Source organism: Dreissena polymorpha, chromosome 13 (genome assembly GCF_020536995.1).
Source record: "Dreissena polymorpha isolate Duluth1 chromosome 13, UMN_Dpol_1.0, whole genome shotgun sequence".
Lineage (NCBI taxonomy): Eukaryota > Metazoa > Mollusca > Bivalvia > Myida > Dreissenidae > Dreissena > Dreissena polymorpha.
Window position 1 is genome coordinate 27,526,624 of NC_068367.1, and position 20,695 is coordinate 27,547,318.

General features: G+C 36.1%; 1 protein-coding gene and 1 long non-coding RNA gene across 2 annotated transcripts in view; both read right to left on the minus strand.

Annotated features, from left to right (window-relative positions):
* Window positions 1-1,992: 1,992 nt before the first annotated feature.
* LOC127856128 (POU domain, class 6, transcription factor 2-like) overlaps window positions 1,993-20,695 on the minus strand; it is a 30,748-nt gene continuing 12,045 nt past the window's right edge. Inside the window, exons 3-10 of the mRNA XM_052392127.1 lie at window positions 19,945-20,119; window positions 19,518-19,673; window positions 15,452-15,613; window positions 12,773-12,915; window positions 11,528-11,915; window positions 10,966-11,143; window positions 8,893-9,113; window positions 1,993-7,138 (exon numbers count right to left, since the gene is read on the minus strand). Of these exons, the coding sequence (XP_052248087.1) occupies window positions 7,002-7,138; window positions 8,893-9,113; window positions 10,966-11,143; window positions 11,528-11,915; window positions 12,773-12,915; window positions 15,452-15,613; window positions 19,518-19,673; window positions 19,945-20,119 (1,560 nt within the window). The 3' untranslated portion in view covers window positions 1,993-7,001. The remainder of the gene's footprint in view (window positions 7,139-8,892; window positions 9,114-10,965; window positions 11,144-11,527; window positions 11,916-12,772; window positions 12,916-15,451; window positions 15,614-19,517; window positions 19,674-19,944; window positions 20,120-20,695) is intronic.
* LOC127856129 (uncharacterized) lies at window positions 7,448-8,192 on the minus strand. Its single transcript, XR_008037860.1, has 3 exons — window positions 8,115-8,192; window positions 7,815-7,934; window positions 7,448-7,784 (listed from the first exon to the last, which is right to left on the minus strand). It is a non-coding gene; the product is annotated as an uncharacterized LOC127856129 (long non-coding RNA).

Sequence of the window (20,695 nt, forward strand, 5' to 3'; positions counted from 1 at the left end):
ATACCACGTTGTGGCAAAGGTTACGTTCACACTATTTTTTTCCACTGGAAAACTTCAAAATGCATGACGGAATTATGCTATGAATAAATTTAATCTATATTCAGTGCCCCAGATAATTATTTGGGTAATAGGGTTTTCACTCATTGATTTTGAAAAATAGGGTGATTTCAGTTTTTTAAAAGGGTGAAATATGTTATTAACATTGATACCTCAAACTCATGTATGCTTTACTTTTGTTGCACAGACTGGTTGCAGTATGCACATTTCAACTATTATTTCTGCCCTATCAACGTAAACCATTTCTAACCAGGTATATGACTTTTTCCACTTTTGACAGTTTTTTTCAATCACGGAGTCGGACTTTCCGTCATGTTTTTGGATGTCAACTAGCTACTTTCAACTGCTGCATACACAGTGGCTAAAAAATCGATAACACAAATGATTGCGTTGTTTGTACGTGGTTGGAAAAAGTTTGCGATCGACATACATTTAGCGCAATCGCGCATGTCTTTCGACCTCGCATTGACATTTTTATTACGCATCGCTATATAAACTGAAAGTACAGACGCTTTACAAATGCACGTCATAAATATTTTGGTCGAACGCTTAATTTGTTTTGAAATTTAGTCCGCATAGCGTTTAAAGAACTTCGACTGTTTTGCTCCTCCGTCATCCAGGCGCTTGCTCACTGTTGAATGAATAAAATCTTTGCCGCCGTACGATAATTATTCCAATTAAAAATTACCGAAATTGAGCGAAGCATTTTCGATCGAGACTCGTATCGTACGCATCAAATTTAAAGATTTAGCGTAAAAGTCAAATTGATTGCGTTTTCAATACGCATTATATTGAATTTCTTTGCGTATTTAAACATTTTAATAGGGTGAAAAACGCCGATACGCAGCTTATCTGGGGCACTGTATATTTCAGATAATGATTCTCCATGAGCAGAGTGTCATAAACAGCTCCCATGCTTTGCAATCAAAAGTCAATCTCACAAATCAAAGTCAAAGTCGTCGATTTCCATGTCTATTAGCTCTTTCAGTGCTGGAACCAAATTTTAAAGGCCTTTGCAAACAGTTTGGATCCAGATGAGACGCCACAGAACGTGGCGTCTCATCAGGATCCAAAGATTTCCATGTCTATTAGCTCTTTCAGTTCTGGAACCGAATTTTAAAGGCCTTTGCAAACAGTTTGGATCCAGATGAGACGCCACAGAACCTGGCGTCTCATCAGTATCCAAACTGTTTGATATTCTGATAGTATTTTTTATTTAATCACAGAAAATGCTAATTTTAGGAATTCAGCAGATGACATTTTAGCAGACGACAAATTTCCCAGCATGCAAAGGGTCAATACTTTCTACTAAAGACATGGAGGTATCTTACTACTATTGTCTTCAAAAGAAAATGTTTTGCGTACAAAACCAATGGCTTTGCCCCACAGGCCAATGCTACAATTAAAGTCAAATTTCATGGCAATTCTTCATACCTCTACATCTTTTTAATTAATGCCTAAAGGATATTACATCAGATAATAGTTTCCAATTTCTATTTACAGTTTTAAAACCTGGAGTGTTGACTACCAAATTTTCAGAAGAAAGAGTTGTACTGAATGGTTTTAAAAGTTCCAAAAGTGGAATGTGAAAAATCTGTATTTTATCCAAAAATGTTGAAAACATACAATTAAAATGTGCTCTTGGAAAACCTGGCTTAGGCATTCACAGAACCTCTCAGCACTTGCTTACCAGGGACAACACTTTTTGTTTTCTCGAACTTTTCTATTCAAATAAATATCTTCTAGACAAAAGTCCAGGTTAGGTGTAAAGTGTAAACCCTGATTATCCTGTGTAGACTGCGCAGGCTGATCTGGACAGATACTTAAAGCACATGCATAAAGCCTGGTTTTCACAGACACCCCCTCATTTGTACAACAGTCTCCTAACTAACCCTTATTTAAGTCTGCAAATGTTGTCAAATAAAACAGCACATGTTTATACTTTAACAGTTTTATTCCACTGGAATTCAATATAAATAATAATTGCACATTTCAACAAAATTGTTTTAAAAAAAAGATGTAAAACGCACATATAAAACACAAATTGTTCATATATGTATATATGACATGGAAGAAACAACACTCTGTCAAAAATGAGATGATACATAATATTCAGTACAAAACACTTAATGAAAAACATATGCATATTTTATTCTTAATTTTCAAACACAGAATTACAAATTATATTCCATATGAGATGCAATCAGTTTAAGTTAAGTATCGATCGCAAAATTAGGTTACAAAACATAAATAAAACAAGCATCTTACTGTAAGAGGTGACGACAGGTGAAGAGAGAGAGAGACTGTCATAGGAAGAAATGAGATGGCAAGAAAACCATTTTCTTACGTAAAAATATCTACTGTTACTGTAACTATTGCGAAGATTATAATTCATTATTTTATTATTCTAATGCTTTTATTTCTACAAGTAAGATCGACACAAAAGGCAAAATTTCATCTTATTTCAATTAAACAAAACCATATTAATTTTTACTAAATACATTGTCTGAAAAATTACCAAGCAATACTGTTAAAGTGATATTAACTCAAACAAGAGCTGTGTTTGTGACACAATGCCCCCAACTGCGCTGCTTTGAAGCCATATATTTGATCTTTGACCTTGAAGGATGACCTTGACCTTTCACCACTCAAAATGTCCAGCTCCATGAGATGCACATGCATGCCAAATATCAAGTTGCTATCTTCAATATTACAAAAGTTTTGACCAAGGTTAAAATTTTGGGACAGATACAGTGACAGACAGACAGGCCAAAAACAATATACCCCGGATCATTCGATCCGGGGGCATAAAAAGTATCCAGCAGTTAAATGGACTGATTATTCTGTAACAACTAAAAGCATACACTTAATAAATAGGCATTCATATGTTATAAAATGATTCATAACAGTACCATTTTTTAACTCGCAAGCCTCAATTGCTTTTTTGTCTTGGAACTTTTCAATTACAGAAACAACAAATTTAAGGTGAAAATATTTAAACATGTATTTAACACGTATTTTCATTCAAAAATTAGTTGATACTCTAGCAAGCATGTTCACAAGAGGACCTGAAAGGCCTTAGCCACTTACAAAGGACCAAAACAAACCAAACTGTTCAGAGCAGCTTTTGTTATGTTTTCATAATCATTTTAGAAATTAGCCAAGATAGAGTAAGAACAAATATTTCAAGCAATTTTTAATTTTGACCACTGGGTCATGATTTTAAAACACCCGGTAGAGGATCGTCATAAGATGTTTTATGCCAAATGTTACACCCCTGAGTTTTGTTGCTTTAGAGAAGAAGATTTTAAGTTATTTTTACACCTACGTCTACAAAATCATTTGACCCCTCAGGTTTAGCCATTTTGGCCCCAAGGGCATGACTGGAACAAACGTAGCAGAGAACCACCAAACGATGTCGTAAAACCAAATGTTAAACCCCTGACCTTTCTGGTTGAGAAGAGTATTGAAGTTTTGATTTATCAAAATCTATTTTAGCTCTGGTGACTAACTATGCTACAGACTGTTATGATTTGAACAACTTTGAAGGAGGGTCACCTTAAGATCATTCCTGTGAAGTTTTGTAAAAATCTGTCATGGGATTTGAGAAATGTTGTTAAAATACATATTTTTTGCACAAAAACACTGATAGATGACAGAAAACACGTTATTATAAAAGCTCCACATTAACCCTATACTTTGGGATGTAACTAATTATTGGTTAATTTGCAAAACATAAGAAAAAGTATGACTGTACATTGATCAATGCGTAAGTTGGACATAACAAATGACTGAACAATGTATACAAGTAATATGCATAAATTTGCTTTAAAAGTATTAATGAGTCTTGTTCTGAGAAAACTGGGCATAATGCATGTGCGTAAAGTGCCATCCCAGATTAGCCTGTGCAGTCCGCATAGGCTAATCAGGGATGACACTTTCCGCCCAAACTTGATTTTTGGTAAGAAGGGACTTCCTTGAAACTAAAAATACCATAAAAGCGGAAAGTGTTGTCCCTGATTAGCCAGTGCGGACTGCACAGGCTAATCTGGGACGACACTTTACGCACATGCATTATGCCCAGTTTTCTCAGAACACGACTCTAATGATGCATGAGTGATACATGTAATACATGTTGCACATATCATTTGACAGTTATACAAAACTTACAAATAAATGACCGCTATATTGACTAGATATATTGTACATATTCAAATACAAAGTCCAAAACTAAAAAAAATGGCCAAAACAGTTCTCACTTATAAAATGTGTGGTCTTATTAATACTACACTTATTTGCAGCTTTAAAACAGCAAGCCCTTAAAAACTAAGAAGGCACACATGTTATGTCAGAAATAAATAACGAATCGATGATCATGTGAAGCAAAACCAAACAAAAATCAAACAAAGAAAATGAGCACAATTACTCGTGTAACCAAAACAAAATAAATATATTTGTGTACTGTAAATGGTATTAAATGGATAAGTACAAACTTAAATAGCTATTTTAAATTTTAGCTCAACAGGTATAAAGAAACCTTTAAAAGTTATAAAAGCTTAAATTGATCAAAATTTTAAAATATATAATGAAAACGTTAACAAAAATTACCAACCAACCAATATATTAAAATACAGACTAAAAATGCACATAAGGTTTTCATAATGTTCAATACTTACAAACACTAATAATTCAACTTCATTAACAATGGTATAAAATGATGAACACATATTGGGTGTGTTACTGGTAAATTTTCTTAATCTATCCCTAAATGAACTGTTTCATATCTTCCATAAAGTCTGTTCACTTCTAATCTACAAGTAAAGATTGGTATTATTTGAAGTAAACAATCATATAATCGGTTTACAGCTTTTTTCACTTTATTGCTAGATAAAAAAAATTGTGCTCAACACAATCTGTCTTATTCAGCCCATATGAGATACCAAGAATAACAAACAGTTAAATCTATATAACAAGAATTATATAAATACTCTGATTACAGATATGTTATGTGTTAAACTTCAACTGAATAAAAATAAATTAAAGGCATTGTACATGAAACAAGAATCACAACTTGGATTGGATATTGTTTAAAAAAAATGGTGGAATAAAAGAGAATCACAATTTACCAGTTGAAAGCATTCATTGAGAGATTTTATGTAAAGCAAGTTTTCAAAAGAATCACAATTTACCAGTTGAAAGCATTCATTGAGAGATTTTATGTAAAGCAAGTTTTCAAAAGAATCCCAATTTACCAGTTGAAAGCATTCATTGAGAGATATTATGTAAAGCAAGTTTTCAAAAGCTGTTTATGCTTCGAACAAAGTTCATAGCCCTAAAAATAAATGCAAATTGAGTAGACTAAAAATGCTGCTAAATGACCCTAGACGTTTTACTGGCAAAACAATGACAGAGGTAATCTTGCTAGAGAATGATACAGACTTGGAAATGAACACAAAACAACTGAGTATGGAAAGAGTATGAAACGCAATGACTGAGATCAGAACTCTGCTGAGATTTAACATAAAATAATACAAACATGATTATGGCAGAAAAAGCACCTGTCCTCTGAGCTCAATCTACTTTAGGATAACATCCATCTTCTTGAATCAATACTAACCAATAATAATTTTGAGTCATGTTGTTGTAATTGATAATTGTTATATTCAGTATACAATCTGGAATGGAATGGTGACTTAAAACTCATTAAATGATTCTGAAATAAAATTTTTTTTACAAACTTTATAAACAATATTTCATAACACATTTTGATAGTTTTGACTATTTAAATATATTGCTTCACAATATGATTTTAAAAACATACTTTTATTTCCATATTTTTTTAAATTTTTGTTTAACCCTATCATTCAAATTAGCAATTGAGGACAGAGGATTGTTCACTTTTACAAACACAAAATACTACAACTCCTTCATTTTATGGCAGAACGAATAAAGAACAACGATGATTGACTACATGGATCCGTAACAGCTAATTAGATTACATCAACAAAGATAAACATTTTCTTTTACAAACACAGACATGAACAATAAACACGATAATATGAAATCCATTAATGCTAAAAGCATTTAGTTGAGTTTTATAATTGGTTACGCAGTATCAGATTTATTTGTGGTGGACATGATTGGTCACAATTTAGTACATTTCGAATTGCTATGTGATTACAAATACCATAGTTATAAGTTCTTGTTAAACACATATCAACCAAAACATTGTATAAATTTTTGACAAAATATGTGAATATTTAACGTCATGAATATTGCTTTTGACAATACGTATAATAATATTCGAATTTGCACCAACATTAGTAACAATAATCATAATTATAATGCTAAAATTGAATTTGTCATAACACAAACATGCATTTACGTTGTACAAAGCTAAACAAAGATTGATATGATTTCATGACAAGCTGCTGTCTGCTGAATACCTAGTGCAACATTATGTCACAACCATATTTGGTACTTAAAAACACACAACAATATAACATTCTTCTCCAACTAAATGCTTATATCGAATAAATAATTTAATAAATTAAAACATAAATACCTGTACAACTTCATTTAAAAAATCTAAATATCACTAAGCACAACAACACTGGAGAACATGAATATTTTACATCCTAACACAAATAAAACTATTCGTAACCTAGACTTTAATCATTGAACAATAACTGACATAGCAAATCAATTGACATTTACATTTGCTATATTCCATTAGTCAACCAATCAGATTTCATCTTACAAATTCAAATATAATTATTGCACCAGTACATAAATTGCTACTTTTTCTTTGTAAAAACATGGAACACTTCCTGACACATGGTCCCAATTAGTGACAGTTTTAAAGGAATATATGACAATGAGAAAGCCAAATGATAATTATTTAGTGCCACTTTTTTGCACCACAAGTGACATGTAGTAAAAAACTAGGAGCCCAAACCAGGGCCTTCCTGTTTTAGCTTTTTGATAGTGTTTTTTAGGGCCTGTCTTTTGTTGCAGAACCAGACACGAATCACTTCTCGGTCATAATTTAGCTTGTCCGCTAATTCTGTCATCTCTGCACCTGTAAATCAAATGTAAGTGAATGACATACAGCAAAAACATGAATCAAATATATATAAATTATTAATGTTCAACAGGTTGTTATATTTATTGTAAAAACTAATAAATCAGAAAAAAATACTAAAAGTTAAAAACAATCAGATAAAATACTAATAATACATTTGTTATTTTATGAGATCATGTCAAAAGCAAAAGATTTACTGAGATATTTTCGAGAATGCATCATAAGATGTGACCAGTACTTAGAGTACTTATAGTAAGACTGTTCAAAGGTTTTCAAAGATACAAATAAATATTATGATGCCACTATCAAAATGAAAACAACAGTTGGACATTCTTTCAAATCAGAGACTGCTATTTGCCAAATAAGTGCATTGATTCAAATATGATTTGTTCACTTAAATACTGGTATATATATTTACTCCTTTGTTATATGCACACACACTTAATAAAAATAAAATTATTCCAATTATAACCTTCATATTATTTTTATTGTACAGTCATCCAAAACACACATTTAAACATGGTTATAAAACAATTCTCAACTTAAGGGAGCCATTCAGCCAGAGTTCCTAGCCTTTCTTACAACTTTAACCATCATCTTATCTCTATCTAACCTGAAGGGTGAGTATTCCTCTCTATCTCACCTGAAGGATGAGTATTCGTCTCCATTTAACCTGAAGGATGAGTATTCCTCTCCATTTAACCTGAAGGATGAGTATTCCTCTCTATCTAACCTGAAGGATGAGTATTCCTCTCTATCTAACCTGAAGGATGAGTATTCCTCTCTATCTAACCTGAAGGATGAGTATTCCTCTCTTTCTAACCTGAAGGATGAGTATTCCTCTCTAATTAACCTGAAGGATGAGTATTCCTCTCTATCTAACCTGAAGGGTGAGTATTCCTCTCTATCTAACCTGAAGGATGAGTATTCCTCTCCATCTAACCTGAAGGGTGAGTATTCCTCTCTATCTAACCTGAAGGATGAGTATTCCTCTCTATCTAACCTGAAGGGTGAGTATTCCTCTCTATCTAACCTGAAGGATGAGTATTCCTCTCTATCTAACCTGAAGGATGAGTATTCCCCTCTATCTAACCTGAAGGATGAGTATTCCTCTTTATCTAACCTGAAGGGTGAGTATTCCTCTCTATCTAACCTGAAGGATGAGTATTCCTCTCCATCTCACCTGAAGGATGAGAATTCCTCTCTATCTAACCTGAAGGATGAGTATTCCTATCTATCTAACCTGAAGGATGAGTATTACTCTCCATCTAACCTGAAGGATGAGTATTCCCCTCTATCTAACCTGAAGGACGAGTATTCCTCTCTTTCTAACCTGAAGGATGAGTATTCTTTTCTATCTAACCTGAAGGATGAGTATTCCTCTCTATCTAACCTGAAGGATGAGTATTCCTCTCTATCTAACCTGAAGTATGAGTATTCCTCTCTATTTAACCTGAAGGATGAGTATTCCTCTCTATCTAACCTGAAGGATGAGTATTCCTCACTATCTAACCTAAAGGATGAGTATTCCTCTCGATCTAACCTGAAGGATGAGTATTCCTCTCTATCTAACCTGAAGGATGAGTATTCCCCTCTATCTAACCTGAAGGATGAGTATTCCTCTTTATCTAACCTGAAGGATGAGTATTCCTCTATCTAACCTGAAGGATGAGTATTCCTCTCTATCTAACCTGAAGGATGAGTATTCCCCTCTATCTAACCTGAAGGATGAGTATTCCTCTCTATCTAACCTGAAGGATGAGTATTCCTCTCAAAGAACTTATTCAGCAGCTCGAGCGCCTGTGGAGTGAAGGACGTGCGCCGCTTGCGTTTCTTGGACGGCTCGCTGCCTATGAACTCTGTGAGGTTCTGCATGCCATTCTTGTATCGCTCCTCTGCCTCGGCCATCCAGCGCTCCAGCACAGGCTTGATCTTCTGGGCACTCTTCGGTGTAATGTCCAGCTTTTCAAACCTGGTCACAGGTAGGCTCAATGTAAATAGTCAGACATATTTGGAGCAAAAACTTATGAATAACAAGAAACCGTCGGAGACGGGTGATGCTCCCCTGAGGTTTTTTTGTCACAATATTGCACTATATATTCAGACAAAAGGAAACGTCTTAAGGGCACAGTAGTTGGTGGGGACAATAATTTTTTTATATAAAATTTCAAAGGGCCATAACTTTGTGAAATATCATCCGACCAGAACCCGCTGATAATATGCACATCTCCTCTTGATAGTGAAGCTTCCCATAAAGTTTCATTGAATTCCGGTCATTAGTTGCTGAGAAATAGCCCGGACAAGAATTGCACTATATGTACAGTTAATGGAAAATTTCAAAGGGCCATAACTCTGTGACAAATCATACGACCAGAACCCGCTGATAATATGCACATCTCCTCTTGGTAGTGAAGCTTCCCATAAAGTTTCATTGAATTCCGGTCATTAGTTGCTGAGAAATAGCCCGGACAAGAATTGCACAATATGTACAGTTAATGAAAAATTTCAAAGGGCCATAACTCTGTGACAAATCATACGACCAGAACACGCTGATAATATGCACATCTCCTCTTGGTAGTGAAGCTTCCCATAAAGTTTCATTGAATTCCGGTCATTAGTTGCTGAGAAATAGCCCGGACAAAAATTGTGCATGGATGGACACACGGTAGGACAGACGAAGCGGCGACTATATGCTCCCCCCAAAACTTTTTGGGGGAGCATAAAAATACTTACCCCGGTACAATTTAAACAGAACTTTTTTACACAAGTCAAGGGTGCACATCATACTTGATTGTAAAGGTAATCTTGACATTACATTCAAAATATGTGGAATCATTCTTAGTCTTTGCAAATGTACAACGGTTCTGAGATGAACAATTTGAAGAAGCATAGTTTCTGACAGGCAAAATATAACTTTGTCTTTTTTGGTTAGGCAATGTTAGTTTGGGCAGAAACTAAAAAAAAGCCTGTCTGAATGACTTATTTTGTGCCAGTTTTGCACAGAATGCAGTACAGATTTATAGGATATATATCAACCTGATCATATTTATTACAGGATTCACATATATCATATTCAAGTATATTTTAGTATATTCTCATCTTACTTCGTCAGAACTTACACTTTAGATATGACCCATACAGACATATACATGCACAATACTGACCTATACATGTCCCATACTGACCTATACATATCACATACTGACCTATACATGTCCCATACTGACCTTTACATGCCCCATACTTACCTTTACATGTCACATACTGAACTTAACATGTCCCATACTGACCTATACATGTCCCACACAAACCTAACATGTCCCATACTGACATATATATGTAAGTAGGTCATCCCATAGTGATGTACATATTGCAGGCTGTCCAAGACTGACCTACTATATATTGGTGACAGTCCAATACTGACCTACATATTGGTGACTGTCCCAGACTAACCCACAAATTACTTACAGTGAGTATGCCCGTCCATTTATGCCCATACTGACTTACATATTGCTGACTGTAAGGTGTGCCCATAGTGACCTACATATTGCACACTGTCACCATACTGACCTACATATTGCTGACTGTAAGTAGGCAGGCCCATACTGACCTAAATTGTGCTCACTGTAAGTAGGCGGGCCCAAAGTTACCTACATATTGCTGACTGTTCCATACTGACCTACATATTGCTGACTGTTCCATACTGACCTACATATTGCTGACTGTTCCATACTGACCTACATATTGCTGACTGTTCCATACTGACCTACGTATTGCTGACTGTCCCATACTGACCTACATATTGCTGACTGTCCCATACTGACCTACATATTGCTGACTGTGAGTATGCTGGCCCCTCTGTGGCACTCAGGGCCTGGCCGACCTGGGTCTGTGTGAGGCCTAGGGAGAGGCGGCGGATCTTGAACTGCTTGGCAAACTCTTTGATCTCGTCCAGGTTGATCCCATCCACTGTCGTACTTTCTGTCGAGTTACCCACTGTATCTGTTGGGAAATTATCAAGAAAGTAGATTAAAGAGAAACCTACAGTGTTTGAAGACAATTAGTGAGGATACGTATATAGTCCTATTAAAAAAACATGTGTGTAATATTCAACGTTAAAACAATCTTCAAGGACTGAATCTTAAAATAATAAATGTCTTTGAAAAAAAAAATTGTCGTTTAAGAATCAAAAACATTCTGAGGAACAAATTATCAAAATGATTATGCAATAAATCTGGTCACAATGAAAATGCTTTTGATGAACTAACACCATGATGAACCATGATTTATGGAAAAAAATTACCATGACATTAAATGATTTATTATTTTAAAAACGAAGATTGTAAAAATAGCATATTTTGCTAGGAAAGAAATCAAACTATTCACTTGGCATAAGACCCTCCAGTGAAGATGGCACATGATTAATGAGCTGGGTGGAGGTGACCCTGGTAGCAAGAATCTGATTGGCCAAATTTATGGCGGAAGTCGTGTGTCCAGAGGCTCCGATCTCGGATATCTTTCCCAGAATGTGTGCAGTATTGGCAGATGTATTCACGCCAAGTGCCTTAAGCTGAGATGAGTTGAGGGTCTGGCCAATGGATCGTGCGGTGAGGGAGGGCTGGAGGGTGAGGCCGTTGTGACCTCCGTGACCCCCACTGGCCGCCGACAGGGTCTGCTGTATGGAGTGCAGCATAGCCTGGGCCTGGCTAGAAACGGGGCTGGAGGCCTGGCCTGAGGGGGAGTCTGCCTGGGAGAGTGACACGTGTGACAGCAGCTGAAAGCCAATCAGGGTGAGAGATTTATATGAGTCGCATTCTTTGAAAACTGGGCATAATGCATGTGCGTAAAGTGTCGTCCCAGATAAGCCTGTGCAGTCTGCACAGGCTAATCAGGGCAACTCTTTCCGCCTAAACAAGATTTTCGGTAAGGAGGGACTTCCTTTAAACAAAAAATACCAGCGGACAGCACAAGCTAATCTGGGACGACACTTTACGCACATGCATTATGCCCAGTTTTCTCAGAACGTGACTCATATGTGTTTGTATTTGGTGTGAGTACACTCTAATCATCATTGGGAAGGGAGACAATAAAATAAATAATTGTGCTTCAAATTTTGATTTTAAACAAGGTTTACATACAATCAGGTGGAGTCATTTATAATACAGTCTACTTCATTAAAACACATACACACAAACACAAATGTGTAAAATTGTAATTAGAAAGGGGGACATTAAAATAAATTCTTGACCTTTCTAATGCTTATATTAAAACTCTCAAAAAGTTTAATGATTGTACAAGTCATATCTTGATATAATTTTTATAAATATATTTAAAATGAAAACATTTTTAGGACTTTTTGACAAGACCAGGGGTGAGATTTCCTAACTATTTTAATTAAAAAAAAACACTTAATGATGAAATCCTGTGATCCTTTACGGGTTCACCTTATATCTTGATTTTCAAATGAATCCTGAAAAGTGAAAACTGTTTGTAAAGCTAAGTTGGCGTTAAAACGAAGGAAATCAGCTAAAAGGAGGTGAAACTAAACCCAAAAGACAACATGATCAAGTTTTTATAATGCTTCACAGTCAGTTAACTACAGCGAACCAGCAGACAAGTATCTATGCCAACCTGTTGACCCAGCCCTGCTAACAGGTGTCCCTGGGCCCCTAACAACGAGGGCGCCACTGCTGCAAGCTGGTTGGTCAGGGTTTGATTGGTCGAATGATGGGAGGAGGAGTTGTGGAGCAAGGAATGACCGGCCATGTTGTTTACTGGAATGGAACAGATTACATTTATGAATAATTCCTATATAATTTTACATGTTTGGGCATTTAAAGATGCAAATTTCACAATATTGATTTTTTTTTTTTTAAGTTTAAAAAATAAATCAATCTGTGAAAATAAGGCCTTTAAGAGAAGCAATCTAAATTTGTTTAATTTACATGCACAATTATACATGCAAACAATCGTTTAAATGATAACGGAAATGACTAGAGCAAAAAAGAAGGGTGCTGAGCTTTGATCCTTTTTTGCTTTCCCCCCAGTGCTCTTCTGGAATGGTCAAAACAGAAAGTATACAAATCTTCATAAATTTCATATTAAAGTGTTTTTCAAATATTCAATAAAAAAGACAACACTATTATTTAATAACCTGAATTAAAACTTTAGACAAAGACTTTTTTGTATTTAGCAATTAGTTAAGGTCACTAGGCAGGTCCAATTTTCCACCTTTTAGGTGGCATCCTTTACCTTTTGTAATCCCAGATTCTTTCCTTCAATGATTAAAATTATTTATCTATGACTAGAAAACTTCCCAATAAAATATTACTGTTGAATAAAAGCTTTAATACTTTAAAGAGTCATTTTTATTGTTGTGCTATTACCATTTTCAATCCTATATCTTTCCTTATATTATTTTATTGTTTACATTAATGATTTAAACAAGAGATGGGTTTGTCAGAATTTACCCTAATGCGCCCCTTTGATTTATTTATTTTTGTTATTGAGTATATCCCTTTAAAAAATATTACTTCAATTGTAAAAATTATCTGTACCTGCCAAATGAGAAATAAAAATTATCTCCCTTTAAAGCTTATTACTTCCCTTGGATTTGTTGTTTGACCTTTGACCTTGAAAAATGACCTTGACCTTTCACCACTCAAAATGTGCAGCTCCATGAGATATACATGCATGCCAAATATCAAGTTCAATATTGCAAAAGTTATGGCCAATGTTTAAGTTTTCGGACGGACAGATGGACGGACAGTTCAACTGCTATATGCCACCCTACTGGGGGAATAAAAAAAACACACAAAACTACCTATTAACAAGCAAATTCGTTGAATTGATATCCCCCGCCAATATGCTTCTGGACACAAAAGTGTATATTTGACACTCAAAAAAGCATTTTTTCAAGATACAAAGGGCCATAACTCCGTTATTAACAGATTGTGAACAATGCCATTTGGCGTGCATCATCCTCTTATCAATATATATACTCATATCAGGTTTCAATGAAATCCGCCAAAGCACTTCCAAGATAAAGCTCCAGACGGACGGAAAGACGGACGGACAGACAACGCCAAAAAAATATTCCTCCGCCGATGGGGGGATAAAAAGGTGACAATGAAACAAAAGCTATTACCGTATATGTCCTTATTGACGTGCAATGCGCGTGTTTTTTCAAGACCCCTGCACGTTAAATTTGAACCTCTTTTGCCAACTCCTCACATTTGAACAGTGTAACATTTTCATTTCCTGTCACAACATTTTTTAATCCAATTGTATGACATAGTCTGCTGCAGACCCGCTACATCTCAATGTCCAATTAAATGCAAATCGGCGTGGATCCCAATTTATTTTTAATCGACTTAAATATTTCCCCATTAAGAGACGCTCACCATTAAATTCAGTTTGACCCGGTATTTCACGCCTTCACTGCGTCTAGTTGATAAGTATTTATAGTGTGACAAACAATACATCCGAACGCTCAATAACATACACTTGGCGTCATCGGCGTAAAGCGCATGTGCCACCCATGACAACGTCCTTTCACTGCTGCCTAGCACCCGAGTTACACGCAGTCCTTGAGGAATATACATTGACAAAATACATAATCAATAATGAACAATGTAAATGGTAATTGCTTCACAGAAACAGCGCACTTGTTCCGTTTTGTTTTAAAATCAAATGCATAATTATCGTACGCGATCACGATCACAAAGTTTTGATACAACGCACTACAGTTCAGACTATGATAGCGCTGGTCATTAGACCAATATAATTTGTTTGTCTGTAATGAAAGAAGAAATAAAACGAGTCTATATCTCTATGATTTATCACTCACCTGTGCTGACGACAATAATTATTATGATTGTTGGTTTGTAACCTAGGTAGTATACTCGCAGGGTAGCATATTTACGGTGTCACCGTGTTGCAAACAAAATGGCCACAAAAACGACGTTTTCAGATGTAATGTGCCGCTCTTTAATGGATTACGGGCTACATAAATTTTATCTTATGGTTCCGATAAATTCCGATGAACCCCAGATAAGATGGCCTGCCCGTCTATTAGGGCATGTGCGTCAATTAGGCCATATACGGTATACTCAATATAGAGCTAAAAAAAGCATGCAATTTTTGCTAATACAGTTCACAAGAATCAAGTCAATGCTGTCAACTTGGACAATAATCCCAGATTAAGTGTCACACTGTTGTATCAGCATAACATTTCTTTATGAGATACAGTAATTTCACACTAAACATTTGACTTTCTTATTTACACTCCACTGACTGTGTGTGGCATACCTGAGTTTGAGAGACTAGCACTCAGAGGGTTGGAAAGATTGGCGAGGTTTGCGAGGTTGGTAGCCACTATTTGCCCGTTGGAGGTGGTTAACAACTGGATCTGCTGGTTGCCCCCTGTGGCCATGGATACAGGAATACTGATGAACTGCTGAGTACCATTACCTAGAAATGAAGAATTGGGTTGTTTTTTTATGTTACATGTTCATTACCTTAAGTTCAATGGTTTAAAACACTAATAATTACAAGATATTATAACAAGAGGGCCAAGATGGCCTTAGTTCGCTCACCTGAGAGGAGTCGGTTTATTCAATCTTTACCAAATGTCAAACTTTACCTAGATTTTGTCCAGACAAACATCCTGGTCAAGTTTCATCATTATTGAACCAAAACAATGGCGTATGGAGTGTTTTTGTTTTTGTAAGATTTGACCTGGTTACCTATATTTTGAGTTGACCCCCCTTACCAAACATCAAAACTTGCTTACAAAAATAAATATTTTGACAAAGATTCAAAAATCTGAAACAAAATTGTGACCTCTAGAGTGTTTACAAGGATTTTGTATAAAATAATGAAAATTTAAACAATCTAAGGGCAATAATTATGGCATTAATTAATTGATTTTTGCTCATTATCAAACTTGCCGGAGCAACTTTGATAAAGAATGCTTGAGAAATGTGAATGCTAAAGTGTTTACAGATAGCAGACAAAGACCAATCCTAAAACCTCACCTTAGCAATCAGGTGAGCTGAAAAGTGTGTTTCACCGATCTAATGATTAGGCAAAAAATGTGACTTTTTAAGTGTTCGATCAAAATGTTTCTCTCTAGTCTCTAGTCTCTCTAGAGTGTTCACAAGCTTTTTTTACTATATAAATATAAGAAAACTGCCCCCCCCCTCGGCAGCCATGTTATTCAACTGACCAGATCCATTTTCGAACTCAACTCTTGTATCAACGAAACAAATGTTCTGACCGAATTTCATGAAAATTGGGCCAAAAATGTGATTTTTTCACGTTTTCACTATAAACATATAGAGAAAAATGCCCCGCCCACTGGCGGCCATGTTTTTCAACGGACCGGAACCACTTTTCAACACATCCAACATATCATTAAGGCAAACATTTTGACACAGTTACATGAAGATTGGGCATAAAAAGTGACTTCTAGAGTGTTTACAAAGTTTTTCTTTTTTTTTAACCTAGAGACCTAGTTTTTGACCCAGCATGACCCAGTTTCGAACTCGATCGAGATATCATTGAGACAAATCTTCTGATCAAGTTTCATGAAGATCAGACAATAAATGTGGCCTCTAGAGTGTTTACAAACAAATATGGACGGATGACGGACGGACGGACGACAAAGACCGGTCACAAAAGCTCACCTGAGCAATCAGGTGAGCTAAAAAGGTAAGCAAAATAATTATTCTATGAACAAATGTATTTATGTTTTATATTCAACAAACAAGAATCAGACTAACAATTGCAAGAAATTCGTGAGTAGTGCAAAGGGATTAATATAGAGAAAGGGTAATCTTGAAGAAATAAATCATGTTTATAAATGTTACAAAAGTTTATAAAATGTCTGACTCCGTAGCAACTAATGCGTGCATGTGAAAATGTGATAGAAAAAATCACAATCAAAGTGTGTTGGATAGGTGCAATAGTACATATAAATGCTTAAGGTATGCTTCATGAACAAGTAAAGGCTGCACATAGCACAAAAAAGATTCAGGATTGTAAAGGTGCCTTCTTAGAATTGTTCATTTACTAAGTGAATGGATGTTCTCATAAATGAAAGACATTTGTTACTTAGCAAAGATAAACAACTCATTACAACAATACATTTTTCCCGGTAAAGTGTTTACTTAGTCATTAGGTGAAGAATCTAAGTAAATAAACAGAGACATTTGTAAAACATGCTGCTGCATGTCCACTAGAGCTGTAACGATTCGGTTCGATGCATCAAAATATCGGTTCAACGCCGCAGATTCGATTTCGATACCAATACGGCTAATTTTGATTCGATTCACTGCAATCCCGATTGATCCGCATTTTAAACTTTACTTTCCAAATCCGTTGTTTAAACTTTCTTGCAATTTGAAATACATCATGTGATTGGTCAATAGCCAATATGACGTCCAATGAATGAATGAATAACATGCTGAGCATTACATCAGCTGGTAAAATGGCTTCTTCAACCACGCTGAAAGACGCACCGTCAAAATTAAAAATCAAAAGTATGGAAACATTTCTGATTTCACAAAGGTTCTGATACAAAGGCAACTTGCAAAACGTGTTTTGTTGACGTAAGTTACCCTAAATCGGGAAGCACTACACATTAGAGGCAACATTGAAAAAGAAAACACTCGGTTGATAATTCAGATGTGATTTGTATCAGTTACATTTTGATAACGGAAAGTTACTGTTACTAAATAATACCCATGTGATGTGTTGATCTCATTTTTTTCCTCAATAGATATGGTTTGTTTACTAAATTGTGTGTATTCTGTGAAGACATCAACTGGAAGTTGTTTATATACTTACATGTTGTTGTTGTTTTTTATTATTAAACACATGTGTTACATTGTTCATTTTATGTTTTTATAAAGATAACTCGACAGGAAGTTTTGTTCAATAATTTTGTTACTTATAAGACAATGTTGCGTTTTTAATTTATTTAAAACATAACACACTTTAAATGTACAACATAATAAGTTAATAACAAATACAGAACATATCATATCATGCCCTGGACAAACCAAACATTAAACAGTTTACAAAATAAGCAGTCAATAGTTTAATTAGAATTGAATCGAAAATAATAGAATCGGACCATTTGGTATCGAAATGGAATTGAATGATGGGTGAATTTTTACAGCTCTAATGTCCACCCCTCTTCCCGTCCAAATTTACATTACTTTTTAATAAAGTCACGTACACTTATAAATCACCATGGAAAGAAAGACAAAATATGGTCACAGAACCTGGCTGTAACTGGTTTTTTCTAATCTTCCTGCATAAGAAGTTTAAATTTTTTGGTTGATTTTACATTTTATGCTACCAGTTTCTCAATCTATCCAAAAGTTATGGAATTCAGTGTCTGATGTTCAGACGGTGTTTTATGACATCTTCTTAAGGGATGTTTTACAGGTATTCAAGAATGTCTATTGTACCTAATCAATGCCATTTTAAGAGCCCATATGACCTTGACCTTTGACATGTTGGCCTCAAAATCGATAGACGTCTTCCTTTTCTCCCAAGTAACAAGCCTACTAATGTATAAGGTGGTAGGTCTAAGTGCTTGCAAGATAGCGTACAAAAAAATAGTAAAAGGACCAATAAAACAACCAACCTACAGACAGGCAAGTGCAAAGCAACATTCATGTACATGTACCTCACTTCTTCAAAGGGAGGCATATCAAAGACACTGCAAGATTGTGACTTTACCAGCGGAGAAGGGTATGAGGCAAGATTGTGACTGTACCAGTGGAGACAGGTATGAGACACTGCAAGATTGTGATTGTACCAGTGGAGACAGGTACGAGGCAAGATTGTGACTGTACCAGTGGAGACGGGTATGAAACACTGCAAGATTGTGAATTTACCAGTGGAGACAGGTATGAGGCAAGATTGTGGCTGTACCAGTGAAGACGGGTATGAGGCAAGATTGTGACTGTACCAGTGGAGACGGGTATGAGACACTGCAAGATTGTGACTGTACCAGTAAAGACGGGTATGAGGCAAGATTGTGACTGTACCAGTGGAGACGGGTATGAGACACTGCAAGATTGTGACTGTACCAGTGGAGACAGGTATGAGGCAAGATTGTGACTGTACCAGTGGAGATGGGTATGAGGTAAGATTGAGACTGTACCAGTGGAGACGGGTATGAGGCTAGATTGTGACTGTACCAGTGGAAATGGGTATCAAAGATACTGCAAGATTGTAACTGTACCAGTAGAAACAGGTATAAAAGATACTGCAAGATTGTGACTGTACCAGTGGAGACTGGTATGAGAAGATTGTGACTGTACCAGTGGAGACGGGTATGAGAAGATTGTGAATGTACCAGTGGAGACGGGTATGAGGAGCTGCTGTACAGGGACCTGTCCTGAGGCCCCGGTCTGGCTCTGTAGGGTGTTGCCTGTCAGGAAGAACTGGGGAGGGGAGGCAACCTGGGGCTGGCCAAACAGCTGGCTTGGGTTCGACAGGGATGACATACAACCTGTGTGAAAAACAGGAGAACAGCATAGATTAGCATTACAAAATAAAGTCAGCATTACAGTGATGTAGATATGTGGATTGTGTGTTTGCCCTGCAAACTGGACATCCACGGTGCAACATCACTAAGAGTCTAAGACTGCGCTGTGAAGTTTGTTTAAGAGACAAAAGTACTGGTTCTTCCAGAAAATTGACTCAAAAGCGTCTCTATAAGCCTAAGACTTCAAACACAATCAAGATCAGTTAAATATTTTTTTACTAATTAGCAAATGTACCATGGTCACTCTTCACATCCCCATTGTGGGTGTGATCAAAGGCAGCAACGCCGGGCAAGAACAGGTGGTCAGATAGATTTATCCCCCCTGCTCCCATGGATACCGAGGGTATTGTGAACACAGAGCTGTGGCTTGCCAGGGGTGACTGGGTTGTGGTCGCTGAGAGCATAACATCCTGAAAATAGATTTCAATCATTTTTTTTACTATTCAGAAACAAGGGGACCAAGATGGCCCTAGTTCGCTCACCTGAGAGGAGTCGGTTCATTCAATCTTTACCAAATGTCAAACTTGACCTAGATATTGACCAGACAAACATCCTGGTCAAGTTTCATCATTATTTCATCTGCTAGTCATGATCAATGTACCTATCAAGTTTCATGATCCTAGGCGTAAGCATTCTTGAGTTATCATCCTGAAACCATTTTTCTAAGTTGAGTCACCGTGACATTGATAGCCATTGTGTGAATACGTTTTTTAGCACTGTGACCTTGACCTTTGACCTAGTGACCTGATAATAGATAGCGGTCATCTGCGAGTCATGATCAATATACCTATGAAGGTTCATGAACCTAGGCATAAGCGTTCTTGAGTTATCATCCAGAAACCATTTTACTATTTCAGGTCACCATGATCTTGACCTTTGACCTAGAGACCTGAAAATCAATAGGGGTCATCTGCGAGTCATGATCAATGTACCAATGAAGTTTCATGATCCTTGGCATTAGCGCTCTTGAGTTATCATCCGGAAAC